The following is a 17,143-nucleotide window of genomic DNA, read 5'->3' on the forward strand; positions in this document are numbered from 1 at the left end:
GCTCTTACCCTCGGATGTTGACAAAGCACCATGCTGTGATGTTGGGGACTGGTGTGTCCGCTCTTACCCTCGGATGTTGACAAAGCACCATGCAGTGATGTTGGGGACTGGTGTGTCCGCTCTTACCCTCGGATGTTGACAAAGAGATCCTCAGCAGCCTTGTGGATGTGGAAGACTTCATCCCTGAACAGACACAGGCAGGTGGAGCTCTGCAGGGCCAGCTTCCACAAGGACAACGCCGCTGCATCGCTGTTCAGCACGGCGTGACAAAGGATGAAGCCGACTGCACGGAAGAGGAGGACATGATCCATCACAAGTCAAAGGGCGGACTGGGTGCCCCCAGTACTTACAAACGATCCATTTCTCCATTGCATCCAGAGATAAATATTCACAGGGCATCTGGAAAGAGAGACACGCTCCTGAGATGATGACAGTGATGGTAAAGGAGGACAAAAGAGGCCACTCACTGTGTCGGACTGTGCAGGGTTCAGCATGGTGGAGGGAGCGGAGATCAGAGAGAGCAGCTGAGCGTTCCTCCACTGGTCGGCCGACAGATTCCTTCTGGGGTAAACCATCTGAAGGCTGATGAGAGCGTCTGACAGGGACTACGGAGACACAGACCATCCATGGGGACTCACACCAAAACTGTTCCATGTTATGTCAGCTCATGGAACTCAAGTGAACACCTGACAGACTAAAACCCCTCGCACTTTCTTTTGGGACTAAAACACTTTTACCTCAACCTTCATGTAATATTGCACTATATTGTATTGCATATAGTATACTGGAATATTGCACTATTCTACTATATTGTATTGCATATAGTATACTGGAATATTGCACTATTCTACTATATTGTATTGCATATAGTATACTGGAATATTGCACTATTCTACTATATTGTATTGCATATACTATACTGGAATATTGCACTATTCTACTATATTGTATTGCATATACTATACTGGAATATTGCACTATTCTACTATATTGTATTGCATATAGTATACTGGAATATTGCACTATTCTACTATATTGTATTGCATATAGTATACTGGAATATTGCACTATTCTACTATATTGTATTGCATATAGTATACTGGAATATTGCACTATTCTACTATATTGTATTGCATATAGTATACTGGAATATTGCACTATTCTACTATATAGTATTGCTTTTAGTATACAGTAATATTGCACTATTCTAATATATAGTATTGCTTTTAGTATACTGTAATATTGCACTATTCTACTATATTGTATTGCATATAGTATACTGGAATATTGCACTATTCTACTATATTGTATTGCATATAGTATACTGGAATATTGCACTATTCTACTATATTGTATTGCATATAGTATACTGGAATATTGCACTATTCTACTATATTGTATTGCATATAGTATACTAGAATATTGCACTATTCTACTATATAGTATTGCTTTTAGTATACTGGAATATTGCACTATTCTACTATATAGTATTGCTTTTAGTATACTGGAATATTGCACTATTCTACTATATTGTATTGCATATAGTATACTGGAATATTGCACTATTCTACTATATTGTATTGCTTTTAGTATACTGTAATATTGCACTATTCTACTATATTGTATTGCATATAGTATACTGGAATATTGCACTATTCTACTATATAGTATTGCTTTTAGTATACTGTAATATTGCACTATTCTAATACATAGTATTGCTTTTAGTATACTGGAATATTGCACTATTCTACTATATTGTATTGCATATAGTATACTGGAATATTGCACTATTCTAAGATATTGTATTGCTTTTAGTATACTTCAATATTGCAATATTCTACTACGTTGTATTGCATGTAGTATACTGTAATATTGCAATATTCTACTATACTGTATTGCATATCTTATACTGTAATATTGCATTATTCTATGTTGTATCGCATGTAGTATACTGTAATATTGCAGTATTCGCCTATATAGTATTGTATATTGTATAGTGTAATATTGCAATATTCCACTATGTTGTACTGCCCTGTAGTACACTGTAATATTGCACTATTCTACTATGTTGTATTGCATGTACTATACTGTAATATAGCAGTATTCGCCTATATAGTATTGCATATAGTATAGTGTAATATTGCACTGCCCTGTAGTACACTGTAATATTGCACTATTCTACTATGTTGTATTGCATGTACTATACTGTAATATTGCAGTATTCTACTATGATGTATTGCATGTAGTACAGTATACTGTAGTATTGCAGTATTCTACTATGATGTATAAGATGTATTACACTGTAATATTGCAGTATTTTATTATGATGTATTGCATGCAGGATACTGTAATATTGCAGTATTCTATGTTGTACTGCATGTAGTATACTGTAATATTTCAGCATTCCACTATGATGTATTGCATGTAGGATACTGTAATACTGCAGTATTGGTGTAGTATAGTGTAATGTTGCATGTAGTACAGTGTAATATTGCATGTAGTACAGTGTAATATTGCATGTAGTACAGTGTAATATTGCATGTGGTACAGTGTAATATTGCATGTGGTACAGTGTAATATTGCATGTGGTACTGTGTAATATTGCATGTAGTACAGTGTAATATTGCATGTAGTACAGTGTAATATTGCATGTGGTACATTGTAATATTGCATCTAGTACATTGTAATATTGCATGTAGTACAGTGTAATATTGCATGTAGTACAGTGTAATATTGCATGTAGTATAGTGTATTATTGCATGTGGTATAGTGTAATATTGCATGTGGTATAGTGTATTATTGCATGTGGTATAGTGTATTATTGCATGTGGTATAGTGTATTATTGCATGTGGTATAGTGTATTATTGCATGTGGTATAGTGTAATATTGCATGTAGTACAGTGTAATATTGCATGTAGTATAGTGTAATATTGCATCTAGTACATTGTAATATTGCATGTAGTACAGTGTAATATTGCATGTAGTATAGTGTATTATTGCATGTAGTATAGTGTAATATTGCATGTAGTATAGTGTAATATTGCATCTAGTACATTGTAATATTGCATGTAGTACAGTGTAATATTGCATGTGGTATAGTGTAATATTGCATGTAGTATAGTGTAATATTGCATGTAGTACAGTGTAATATTGCATGTGGTGCAGTGTAATATTGCATGTAGTACAGTGTAATATTGCATGTAGTATAGTGTAATATTGCATGTAGTACATTGTAATATTGCATGTGGTGCAGTGTAATATTGCATGTGGTATAGTGTAATATTGCATGTAGTATAGTGTAATATTGCATGTAGTACAGTGTAATATTGCATGTAGTACAGTGTAATATTGCATGTGGTGCAGTGTAATATTGCATGTGGTATAGTGTAATATTGCATGTAGTATAGTGTAATATTGCATGTAGTACAGTGTAATATTGCATGTAGTACAGTGTAATATTGCATGTGGTACAGTGTAATATTGCATGTGGTACAGTGTAATATTGCATGTAGTATAGTGTAATATTGCATGTAGTATAGTGTAATATTGCATGTGGTATAGTGTAATATTGCATGTAGTACAGTGTAATATTGCATGTAGTACAGTGTAATATTGCATGTGGTATAGTGTAATATTGCATGTAGTACAGTGTAATATTGCATGTAGTACAGTGTAATATTGCATGTGGTATAGTGTAATATTGCATGTAGTACAGTGTAATATTGCATGTAGTACAGTGTAATATTGCATGTAGTACAGTGTAATATTGCATGTGGTACAGTGTAATATTGCATGTAGTACAGTGTAATATTGCATGTAGTACAGTGTAATATTGCATGTAGTACAGTGTAATATTGCATGTGGTATAGTGTAATATTGCATGTAGTACAGTGTAATATTGCATGTAGTACAGTGTAATGTTGCATGTAGTATAGTGTAATATTGCATGTGGTATAGTGTAATATTGCATGTAGTACAGTGTAATATTGCATGTAGTACAGTGTAATGTTGCATGTAGTACAGTGTAATATTGCATGTAGTACAGTGTAATATTGCATGTAGTACAGTGTAATATTGCATGTGGTATAGTGTAATATTGCATGTAGTACAGTGTAATATTGCATGTAGTACAGTGTAATATTGCATGTAGTACAGTGTAATATTGCATGTGGTACAGTGTAATGTTGCATGTAGTACAGTGTAATATTGCATGTAGTACAGTGTAATATTGCATGTAGTACAGTGTAATATTGCATGTAGTACAGTGTAATATTGCATGTGGTATAGTGTAATATTGCATGTAGTACAGTGTAATATTGCATGTAGTACAGTGTAATGTTGCATGTAGTATAGTGTAATATTGCATGTGGTATAGTGTAATATTGCATGTAGTACAGTGTAATATTGCATGTAGTACAGTGTAATATTGCATGTAGTACAGTGTAATATTGCATGTAGTACAGTGTAATATTGCATGTAGTACAGTGTAATATTACATGTAGTACAGTGTAATGTTGCATGTAGTACAGTGTAATATTGCATGTAGTACAGTGTAATGTTGCATGTAGTACAGTGTAATATTGCATGTGGTACAGTGTAATGTTGCAGTATATTTCCTATGTGTTATATATGAACGTGACGTTCAGGTCCTGGTTTCCCCCCCTGTGATCCGGGGCAGCTAACATGCTAACGGCAGTGTGTGCACTACCTTCCCGTGGGGGACAAACTCCTCCATCATCTTCTTCAGGGGGTTCTCATAATCCACAATCATCTGGCCCAGCCTGGGATACTCCCGGTCACTGAGCCACAACGAGGAGGAGAAGAAGTCAGCACAGAGCACGGGTGCCAGCTGGAGTCTTTTTAGTCACCTGGCCCCGTGCGTCATCTCGTGGGCGTAGTTGTACAGTCCGATGATGGCTTTCCTCTCCTCTATGCGTGACAGGATGGTCATGAGTGTGGTGTAGGTCACCACCAGGTCCAGGTAGTTCTTGGTCAGGTCAAAGTTCACCGTCTGGCGGAAGGGCAGAGCATGGTTGGGGGCAGGACTTGCAGGAGAGGAAATGTGCTTGGAGGACTTACGATGTCAAAGAAGACTTGGCAGGCGTCGATGGTGTTGAGCAGCTCGCACACGTGGTCCTGCAGGTCCACAACCATCCTGTCATTCAGACTCTCAACACAAGGCACTCATGGTGGCAGTGTCCTCCTACCTTGAACTCCATCACGTCCACAAAGGTGAAGTAGTAGAGAGCCAGGTTCTTCAGGATCTCCGACTTCTCTTTTTGCAGCTGAGACAGCTGTTGCTGTAACAGCACAGAGGAGACGCAGAGTTATGTTTGACACGCAGGCAGTCTGAGCTCGGACTGGCAAGGAATTCTAAACTCCCGAGAAAGTAGAAGAACTCGAAGTAGAAGAATTGAATGAATAAAAGGAAAGCTGCTGTATTTGTGCAGAGTGAAACAGTTCTTTAAAGACACACACACACAGTATTTGTTCCTTCTTGAGGACCACACGTTCCAAATATATGAACATTTGTATTTACAACATTAATAATATATAGATACTATTAATACATAAAAAAAGAAAACTTTTATTTTTGTTTGTTTGTAATGGGTTGTTAATCTTCAATATTTACTTCAAGTTATTACAGTATGTCTCTATATCCATCCATCCATCTTCTTCCGCTTATCCGAGGTCGGGTCGCGGGGGCAGCAGCCTAAGCAAGGAAGCCCAGACTTCCCTCTCCCCAGCCACTTCGTCTAGTTCTTCCCGGGGGATCCCGAAGCATTCCCAGGCCAGCCGGGAGACATAGTCTTCCCAACGTGTTCTGGGTCTTCCCCTTGGCCTCCTACTGGTCTGGTGTGCTCAAAACACCTCCCTAGGGAGGTGTTCGGGTGGCATCCTGACCAGATGCCCGAACCACCTCATCTGGCTCCTCTCCATGTGGAGGAGCAGCGGCTTTACTTTGAGTTCCTCCCGGATGGCAGAGCTTCTCACCCTATCTCTAAGGGAGAGACCTGGAAACTCATTTGGGCCGCTTGTACCCGTGATCTTGTCCTTTCGGTCAGACCCCAAAGCTCATGACCATAGGTGAGGATGGGAACGTAGATCGACCGGTAAATTGAGAGCTTTGCCTTCCGGCTCAGCTCCTTCTTCACCACAACAGATCGATACAACGTCCACATTACTGAAGACGCCGCACCGATCCGCCTGTCGATCTCACCATCCACTCTTCCCTCACTCGTGAACAAGACTCTGAGGTACTTGAACTCCTCCACTTGGGGCAGGGTCTCCTCCCCAACCCGGAGATGGCACTCCACCCTTTTCCGGGCGAGAACCATGGACTCGGACTTGGAGGTGATGATTCTCATCACGGTCGCTTCACACTCGGCTGCGAACCGATCCAGTGAGAGCTGAAGATCCTGGCCAGTCTCTACATATATTGTCTCTATACACATATGTTGTTGTTGTTTTTAGTAATTTTAGCCATAGGAGCCACATTTAAATTTCTTACTCACACGTGTTATTACATATGTTGGCCAGAGGGGGAGCACTTCAAATTTTTACACACACTTGTTATTTTCATATATTCAGACCCTTTTACAACCGACGCAAGCCAATTTGAAAAATCCCTCCTTTTTGGGACCACCCTCATTTTGATAAATGTCACCACCAGGGGTGCTAATGAGACATTGTGTAGTAGATGCAACAGTTTTCCGTATTGGGACCATGATTTGTCATCACTTGTTCACCTCTCCTCATATGGAAGATACTTTTCATTGTTGATGTCTCAAGAAGGGTAGAAATACAACAACACCCACACGCACGCACGCACGCGCACGCACACGCGCACACGCGCACACACACACACACACACACACACACACACACACACACACACACACACACACACACACACACACACACACACACACACACACACACACACACACACACACACACACACACACACACACACACACACACACACACACACACACACACACAGTGGATGGAGAAGAGAGCACAAGACTGCTGACAGCCGAGCAAAGCACAAAGATTGGTGAAAGCCTTTAAAACGTTTTGAAATGTACACAGTTCGACAAAACTCAACTCAAACGTACAAAAACTTACCAAAAAGCACAAGTCCGGAATAAGCCAGGATTAGCATGCAAAACAAACAAACACAGAAACAAAGCAGAAAACAACATAAGACTTTTTTGCACATTGATATTGAATAAAGCTGTCTGCTACATACATACATACATACATACATACATACATACATACATAAGCAGCACGCTGAAAGCTAAAGAAACATTTGGTCCTGCCAAGCAATGACTCCATTTAGCTGTCAGCACACGTGCACAGTAGTAGTGTTGTAGACAAAAAAACAACAACTGGTGTGTTCATTGTGTTGCTGCAAGCTGTAATATTCATAAAGTGCTGGGAAAACACACAAGTTCAGCCTCTCAAAGCTCCTTTTTTGCAATACCATTTTTTTAACAATCATTTTTAGCATGTAAATTGTCTGCATTAACTCAGGGTCAGCAAACAACATCTGTAGAGCCGACCAAGTGGCTCTCTGGAACGTTTTCAAATATGTATAAAAAATGAAAAAGATGAGGGTAAAAAATAAATGTTTTTGTTTTAATATGGTTTTTGTAGGAGGACAAACATGACTCAAGCTTCCCTAATTGTTAGAAGTCACACTGTTTGTATTCAACATGCTTCAATGATTAGAGACTATTTGGCAAGCGCTGTTTTGTCCTACTAATATTGGCAGTCCTTGAACTCACCGTAATTTTGTTTACATGTACAACTTTCTCCGGCTTTCTAAGAAGTGTTTTTTGTCTCATTTTGTCCACCAAACATTTTATATTGTGCGTGAATGCACAAAGGTGAGCTTTGTTGAGATTATTGACTTGTTGGCGTGCTAATCAGGCATATCACATTTTTCGGATTATTAATCGCCATTTTTTTAATTGTTTGGCCGGGTGGTGCGACTTATAGTCTGGAGCGACATATGTGTGAAATTATTAACACGTTACCGTAAAATAAAGCTACGTACCGATAGAGGAGGAAGCGGCACATTGTCTACCTTTGGAGTTGGCAGAGTTGTTTAGAAGCGACATCCAGGAAGAAGATTTCATGGGATTTATGGATTAGGAGTGAGAGATAGTTTGGTAAAGGTATAGCATGTTCTATATGTTCTAGTTATTTGAATGACTCTTACCATAATATGTTAGGTTAACATAGCAGTTGCTTATTTATGCCTCATATAATCTACACTTATTCAGCCTGTTCTTCACTATTCTTTATTTATTTTAAATTGCCTTTCAAATGTCTATTCTTGCTGTTGGATTTTATTAAATAAATGTCCCCCAGTCCGACTTATATATGTTTTTTTCCTTCTTTATTATGCATTTTTGGCAGGAGCGACTTATAATCCGAAAAATATGGTATTTGGTCACTGCAAGCTAATCAATGCTAATATGCTATTTAGGCTAGCTATATGTACATATTTCATCATTATGCCTCATTTGTAGGTATATTTGAGCTCATTTAATTTCCTTTAAGTCCTCTTAATTCAATTCATATTTGCATGTCTTATGACACATTATCTGTATGTAATATCGGCTGCATTTCTGACTGTTGTTTGTGTGCCGTGTTGTTCCAGACCACAGCAAATGTTCCCCAGCTTGCAAAGATTGTAATAAATCCATTAGAAGAAGACAGCCTGCAGTTTCCTTTAACTTGGACACACACCTCTATACCTTTGGCGTTTCATAGCCAGTCATTTCCAGGAGTTATCTCACCCTCTGAGAAGCCTCCATTTTACGAATGATTTCGAATGTCGTGAAATGTGTAGAATAATTATTACATTTCAGTCAACAAAGATTTGCATCAGCCTGCAACACATAGTCATTTTGATAGTGGGCTAAGATAGCTAATATTGACACTTACATCATGTGTTGTCTTCATTATAGCACATACATAAGACTTTTAAACTCATTTAGATAGTAGGCTAATAGAGACACTTACATCATGTGTTGTTTTCATTAAAACACTTATATAAGACTTTTAAAGTCATTTTGATAGTAAGCAAGTATAGCTAATATAGACACATCATGTGTCGTCTTCAATTATAACACTTGTATAAGACTTTCAAAGTTATTTTGATAGTAGGCTAATATAGCTAATATAGAGGCTTATGGCATGTTGTTTTCATTAAAACACTTATATAAGACTTTTAAAGTCATTTAGATAGTAGGCTAATATAACTAATATAGACACATCATGTGTTGCCTTCATTATAATACCAATATAAGACTTTTAAAGTCATTTTGATAGTAGGCTAATATAGCCAATATAGACACTTGCATAATGTGTTGTCTTAATTATAACTCCAATATAAGACTTTTAGAATCATTTTGATAGTAGGCTAATATAGAGACTTACATCATGTGTTGCCTTCATTATAACACCAATATAAGACTTTTAGAATCATTTTGATAGTAGGCTAATATAGAGACTTACATCATGTGTTGTCTTCATTATAACACCAATATAAGACTTTTAGAATCATTTTGATAGTAGGCTAATATAGAGACTTACATCATGTGTTGTCTTCATTATAACACCAATATAAGACTTTTAGAATCATTTTGATAGTAGGCTAATATAGAGACTTACATCATGTGTTGTCTTCATTATAACACCAATATAAGACTTTAAAAATCATTTTGATAGTAAGCTAATATAACTAATATAGACACATCATTGGCAGGAACTCTGTGCTCTTGTGTCATCCTTTTGTGTTTCCCTCTTGTTTTCATGTGTTATTATATACCGGTATATATAGATTTTTTTGCCTTCGGGACTGTATGACAAGGGGTGGCACTTTCGTGACCTCTGCGGTGCTTTTTGTGGCCTTCTGGATCTACCTCCCGGGAGCCTTTTGGCCATGGAGACCAGCTGCTGGGTCTCTGTCACACCAGAGTCAGTTTGGAGGGACTGGAGGAGGTGTGGATGAGGGGACAGGGCTGCGGAGCTAGCACTGAGCGCCGGGACGGACAAGCTTCACAGTGTCTTGGCTGAATGAGCAGGTATCGGACACCTCAGTCTCCTTGGACGTATCCTCGCTCATCCATACGGACTGGACACTGGCCGAGAGTTGGTTGGCGGCCGAGAGTGGAGTCGGCTCTCTCGGTTGCTTTGTTGGGTCTGCTCCTGTCTCTGGCCATGCTCCCTCCACCACAGTGTATATGTTTCTTTTACTTTTTATTCATAGCTGTATGTAGAAGTGGCTGCTTGTAGCCACTGCTTTAATGTCTTTCATGTCTTTTGATGTGTACTATGGCTATGAGTTGTTGTTTTTTTCCCTTGGCCTCAGTCTGGACCCCCTCTCCAGAGGCCCAGGCTTAGACCGATTTTTTTATTTTATTTTATTCTGTTTTAATCTTTTATTTTTTTCTCCCATTCCCCCCCCTTGTTTACCTGTATCTCACCTTTTTTGTAAGGGGCGCCGGAAGTTGGCAGACCCGTCAGCGATCCTGTTCTGTCTCCCTGTAACGTTTGTCTGATCTTGAATGGATTGTGCTGAAAATGTTAATTTTCCTGAAGGAACTCTCCTGAGGGAATACATAAAGTACTATCTATCCATCCATCTATCTATCTATCTATCCATCTACGTGTTGACTTCAGTATAACACTTATATAAGACTTTTAAAGTCATTTTGATAGTAAGCTAATATAACTAATATAGACACGTCATGTGTTTGTTTTTATTATAACACTTATAAGACTTTTAAAGTCATTTTGATAATATAGTAGGCTAATATAATCAACTTAGACACTTACATCATGTGTTGCCTTCATTATAACACCAATATAAGACTTTTATAGTCATTTTGATAGGAGGCTAAGATAGACACTAACATAATGTGTTGTCTTCATTATAACACCAATATAAGACTTTTAAAGTCATTTTGATAGCAGGCTATTATAGCTAATATCGACACCTACATCATGTACATTGTCTTCATTATAACACTTATACAAGAATTTCAATTTTTTACGGCTCCAGACATATTTTTTCGGTCCAATATGGCCGTTTAAACATTTTGGGTTGGCGATCCCTGGACTAGCACCATAAAGCATGGGTGGGCAATACGTCGATCGCGATCTACCAGTCGATCGCAAAGGTAGTCTTGGTAGCTCGCATTACATTAAAAAAAATTGAGGTCAGCCTATCATCCATCTTGTCTTTTGATTGATAATCAGGGCAGCCAATCAGATGACATCTGCATTTTTCTGACCCTTAGGTCATTGCACATGTGCAAACAACGGCGCTCAGTGCAGCAAAACTAACAAGCTTGTCAGCGAGTTACCGCCAATTTTCAGCCCTCGGTTTTTTCTCTTAAACCTAAGAAAGGGTGTAAAAATGAGTGGGGGAGCTGGACCAAGTAAGAAGACAAACACTTATCACTTTCATACGGAATGGGGGGACTTTTTTTTCACGATGCCATTGTCAGAGTTCGTTTGTCTCATCTTCCAGTCTACCATCGCAATACTAAAGAGGGGAAATGTGGAGCGTCATTTTCGGACTATTCAAGGAAAATACCACACTGACTTCCTGCTGAAAAGCGAGCTGAGAAAGAGAAAGGTGAAGGAACTGAAATCCCAGTTGTCCGGACAGCAGTCATTTTTCACACAACAAACGTCAGAAGCGAAAGCCGCCACCGGGTGTGCTTGAGGCTGGCTGTCAGCAGCCACTGTCCGGACTATGCATCCCTGGCTGATTCAATTCAGTGCAAGTCATCACAGTAACCTCGGGTAATGACAAAAAATGTACATAGTTTATTGTGTTGTGCAATATTGGCTCATGCGGTTATGCATGTACATCAACATACATTGTAGATATAAAGAATCCTCAATATATATTTTGCATTTTTGTAGTAGGTAGATCATTTTCACTTGATCCTTTTATAAGTAGCCCGCATGCTGAAAAAGTGTGAGCACTCCTGTCTTAAAGGTTTGAAGTGCTGCTTCCGACTGTGGACTTATGTAAATGACGTGTCCTGCCAGTTATTGAACACCAAATCATTTAAATAGCAGGTGTTGACGTGGTGGAAATAACGGAGAAATGAGGTCTAAGCAAACACACTCACGTTGTTATTGCGTGTCTCCACCGCAGGGAACTTCCGGACGATGAACTTGACCGCAGACTCCAGGTTTTTGTCGACCAGATAGGAGGGCTTGGCCTTGGGGTCGCCACATGCCTGAGGAGGATGAGGAGGACACACACTCAACATCTTCCCTCACATGTTGCACGAATGATGCCATCACAAAAAAAATAAAAAAATGCCTCATCTGACCCATGTGGAAAATCAACACAAAGTTGATGCAGGCACCTGCACGTCAACATCGGGATGCACATGACAACGACAGATTACAAGGAATGTGCACAAGGTCGGTTTCCATTTTGTTGAATTTGGTCTATTCACAAAAATGGAAGAGTTGGAAGTCTGTGGTTTTCATGTTTGGTTAAAACAGGCTGAGAGTGAGCAAGACCTTCATGTGACCAGAGCTAGCTATCGGGAACATAAAGTCCACCTGAACTAGAGATGTCCAATAATATTGGACGGCCGATATTATCGGACGATAAATGCTTTAAAATGTAATATCAGAAATTATCAGTATCAAAAAGAAAAATGTATTACTTTTTAAAACAGAGTGGTACAAGGACATAGGGAGCAGTACAGAGCGCCAATTAACCTTAAAGGCACTGTCTTTGTGTGCCGGCCCAATCACATAATATCTACGGCTCTTCACACGCACACAAGTGAAAGCAAGGCATACTTGGTCGACAGCCATACAGGTCACACTGAGGCCGGCCTTATAAACAACTTAAACACTGTTACAAATATGCCCCACTCTGTAAACCCACACCAAACAAGAATGACAAACACCTTTTGGGAGAACATCCGCACCGTAACACAACATAAACACAACAGAACAAATACCTAGAACCCCTTGCAGCACTAACTCTTCCAGGACGCTACAATATACAGCCCCCGTGTTTCACTACACACTGTAAAAGGATACAATAGCTCACTGGTGTCACAATGTAAACAAACGCCATTGGTGGATCTACGCCTGACATCCATTGTAATGATACCAAGTACAAGAGTGTATCTAGTCAATACTACTATGATCACATCAATATTTTTTATCGTCACTAAATATTTTTTCATATTATGTTTATAAACTCAGGAAATACGTCCCTGGACACATGAGGACTTTGAATATGACCAATGCATGATCTTGTAATGACTTGGTATCGGATTGACACACAAATGTGTGGTATCAGCCAAAACTAATGTCAAGTATCAAAGAAGAGAAGAATAAGTGATTCTTACATTTTAACAGAAGTGTGGATAGAACATGTTGAAACGGAAAATAAACAGATATTAACAGTAAATGAACAAGTAGATTAATAATTATTTTTTACAGTTTGTCCCTCATAATTTTGACAAAATAATAGGTAGATGAATGACAGAATATTGTACTGCATATGTCAGCAGACTAATTAGGAGCCTTTGTTTGCTTACTGCCCTGCGATTAGGTGGCGACTTGTTACGCTTCATAATGTGCCACACATTTTCCATGGGAGACAGGTCTGGACTGCAGGCGGGCCAGGAAAGTACCCGCACTCTTTTAGTACGAAGCCACGCTGTTGTAACACGTGGCTTGGCCTTTTCTTGCTGAAATAAGCAGGGGCGTCCATGATAACGTTGCTTGGATGACAACATATGTTGCTCCAAAACCTGTATGTACCTTTCAGCATTAATGGTGCCTTCACAGATGTGTAAGTTACCCATGCCTTGGGCACTAATACACCCCCATACCATCACACATGTGTAAGTTACCCATGTCTTGGGCACTAATACACCCCCATACCATCACACATGCTGGCTTTTACACTTTGCACCTAAAACAATCCGGATGGTTATTTTCCTCTTTGTTCCGCACAACACCACGTCCACAGTTTCCAAATATAATTTGAAATGTGGACTCGTCAGACCACAGAAGACTTTTCCACTTTGCATCAGTCCATCTTCGATGAGCTCGGGCCCAGCAAAGCCGGCAGCGTTCCTGGGTGTTGTTGATAAATGGCTTTCGCTTTGCATAGTCGAGTTTTAACTTGCACTTAAAGATGTAGCGACCAACTGTAATTAATGACAGTGGTTTTATGAAGTGGCCTCCTACGCCTCGGGATCCCCCGGGAAGAGCTAGGCGAAGTGGCTGGCGATAGGGAAGTCTGGGCTTCCCTGCTTAGGCTGTTGCCCCCGCGACCCGACCTCGGATAAGCGGAAGATGATGGATGGATGGATGGATGGATGGGTTTTATGAAGTGTTCCTGAGCCCATATGGTGATATCATTTACACACTGATGTCGTTTTTTGATGCAGTACTGCCTGTGGGATTAAAGGTCCATAATATCATCGCTTTCGTGCAGGGATTTCTCCAGATTCTCTGAACCTTTTGATGATTTTACGGACCGTAGATGGTGAAATCCCCAAATTTCATGCAATAGCTCGTTGAGAAATGTTGTTCTAAAACTGTTCAACAATCTGCTTACAAATTGGTGACCCTCACCCCATCCTTGTTTGTGAATTACTTAGCATTTCATGGAAGCTGCTTTTATAACCAATCATGGCACCCATCTGTTCCCAATTAGCCTGCACACCTGTGGGATGTTCCAAATAAGTGTTTGATGAGCATTCCTCAACTTTATCAGTTTCCCAACTTCTTTGTCACGTGTTGCTGGCATCAAATTCTAAAATTAATGATTATTTGCAAAATAAAAGAATGTTTATGAGTTTGAACATGAAATATGTTGTCTTTGTAGCATATTCAACTGAATATGGCTTGAAAAGGATTTGCAAATCATTGTATTCTGTTTATATTTACATCTAACACCATTTACCAACTCATATGGAAACAGGGTTTGTAAGTTTAACATTATTTTAACTCTTTATTGCTCAATCCATCCATCCATCCATCCATTTTCTACCGCTTATTCCCTTTGGGGTCACGGGGGGCGCTGGTGCCAATCTCAGCTACAATCGGGCGGAAGGCTGTGTACACTTGGACAAATTGCCACCTCATCGCAGAGCCTATTACTCGATCTTTTCTTTTTTATTGTGTAAACTAAGCAGGAACAACAAAGTCTAACACTATTTTAACTCTTTATTGCTTAATCATTCTTGTTTCTAGCATAAACTAAGCAGGAACAACAAAGTCTAACACTATTTTAACTCTACTGCTCTTGTCCAGGGTGTACCCCGCCTTCCGCCCGATTGTAGCTGAGATAGGCGCCAGCGCCCCCCGCGACCCCGAAAGGGAATAAGCGGTAGAAAATGGATGGATGGATGGATGCTCAATCAGTTTTGTTTTTTGCGTAAACTAAGCAAAAACAACAAAGTCTAACTATTTTAACTCTGTATCGCTTAATCAGTCTTGTTTCTTGCGTAAACTAAGCAGGAATAACAAATTCTAACACTATTTTATTCTAACACTATTTTAACTCTATTGCTCAATCAGTCTTGTTTCTTGCGTAAACTAAGCAGGAACAACAAATTCTAAAACTATTTAAACTTTTTATTGCTCAATCAGTTTTGTTCTTGCGTAAACTAAGCAGGAACAACAAATTCTAAAACTATTTTAACTTTTTATTGCTCAATCAGTTTTGTTTCTTGCGTAAACTAAGCAGGAACAAGAAAGTCTAACACTATTTTAACTCTTTATTGCGCAGTCGGTTTTGTTTCTTGTGTAAACTAAGCAGGAACAATCAAGTTTAACGCTACTTAGTGAGGGTCGGACCTTGCCAGGGCTGCCCTTTGTCACCCGTTCTGTTCAGAACTTTTATGGACATAATTTGTAGGTACAGTCATGGCTTTGAGGGAACCCGGTCTGGTGGCTGCAGGATTAGGTCACATGGTTTTGTGATAGTAAAAAATATTGTTGTAATCATTGTAGTATTGACTATACACGGTTCTTGTACCTGGTTTCGTTACGATGGATAATTGTTTCGATCCACTCCTTTATTTTACATTCAGAAGCCGTTCGCTATCTTATCCTCCTAAGCTGTGTAGTGAAGCCTGTTTAGGGTTAGGTGCTTCAATGTTTATGGTGCCACCTTTATCGTTAGTTCTAAAGCCAAAATAAGTCCATTCTCCCTCTTCCGCCCCACACTGTTTCTGTTTGCAAGTGAGTGGTCTGTGTGCGTGTGTTGATTTTGACCCACATGCGGGTGTGAAACAAGAGGTACCGGTATTTTTCAAAGACAGTATAGTACCTTTTTATAATTCACTATAGTACAGCCCTAGTGCAAGGCATTGGGGTCGCATCTTGACACTGTTTTGTTTGGACTACAAAGCTAGAGATACCAATAGTGGACTCTCGCAAGCATCCTTCAAAGATTTATCAAATATAGATATCCGCAGACGTTACTCATAATCTGCGCGACAAACCAAAGCAAATCGAGGACTTGTTTGATTTCATAAATAAGTCGTCAACTATTTGGATTGAAACGTTCTGCACTTTTGTGCATCCCAAAGACACAAAACCAGCTGCCAACAGTAACGGTACGTGTATTTGTATTGAACCGTTTCGGTTCGGTACGAGGGTGTATCGAACGAGTTTGTAAGCTAAAGTCTTAACAAGCTGCTCTGCAGCTGCCTCTGTCTGAGCAGTGAGCACCCCGCATTGTCCCGCCCACACAACCATCTGATTGGTTACATACAAAGCCAATCAGCAGTGCGTATTCAGAGCGATGTAACAGCCAATCAGCAGGGTGTATTCAGAAAGCATAGAGTCAGTGCTCCGGCGTCGAGATGAGCAGATATGAGTTTAGCAGGTGAGCAGCTGACAACGTACACTCCCTTTTAGAAACTTAAACTGCAGCTCAGCTCGCTCATAGTTCTGGGTTGAGGTGAAGGCTAATTAGCTTTTAGCGTTAGGTTAGCTTATTTTGCTGTGTGTGGGTGTGTGTGTGTGTGTGTGTGTGTAATAAAAGTCAACAACAGGCTTCCCCAATGCTGTAATAAATCAAGCATGATGTTGACTTGAAACTGT

General features: G+C 39.4%; 1 protein-coding gene across 4 annotated transcripts in view; it reads right to left on the reverse strand.

The window, feature by feature from the left end:
* The window catches only part of LOC133559754 (nck-associated protein 1), a 73,174-nt gene that overhangs the window by 37,847 nt on the left and 18,184 nt on the right, over positions 1 to 17,143 (reverse strand). For 2 of the 4 annotated variants that reach the window (XM_061911825.1, XM_061911822.1), the window contains 8 exons: positions 12,172 to 12,282; positions 5,209 to 5,295; positions 5,081 to 5,137; positions 4,870 to 5,012; positions 4,710 to 4,800; positions 468 to 605; positions 351 to 399; positions 127 to 283 (listed from right to left, as the gene is read on the reverse strand). In XM_061911825.1, the coding sequence (XP_061767809.1) occupies positions 127 to 283; positions 351 to 399; positions 468 to 605; positions 4,710 to 4,800; positions 4,870 to 5,012; positions 5,081 to 5,137; positions 5,209 to 5,295; positions 12,172 to 12,282 (833 nt within the window). Of the gene's footprint in view, positions 1 to 126; positions 284 to 350; positions 400 to 467; positions 606 to 4,709; positions 4,801 to 4,869; positions 5,013 to 5,080; positions 5,138 to 5,208; positions 5,302 to 12,171; positions 12,283 to 17,143 lie in introns of all 4 variants that reach the window. The other 2 variants (XM_061911823.1, XM_061911821.1) reach the window with 1 other exon arrangement.

This window comes from Nerophis ophidion, linkage group LG09 (assembly GCF_033978795.1).
Source record: "Nerophis ophidion isolate RoL-2023_Sa linkage group LG09, RoL_Noph_v1.0, whole genome shotgun sequence".
Lineage (NCBI taxonomy): Eukaryota > Metazoa > Chordata > Actinopteri > Syngnathiformes > Syngnathidae > Nerophis > Nerophis ophidion.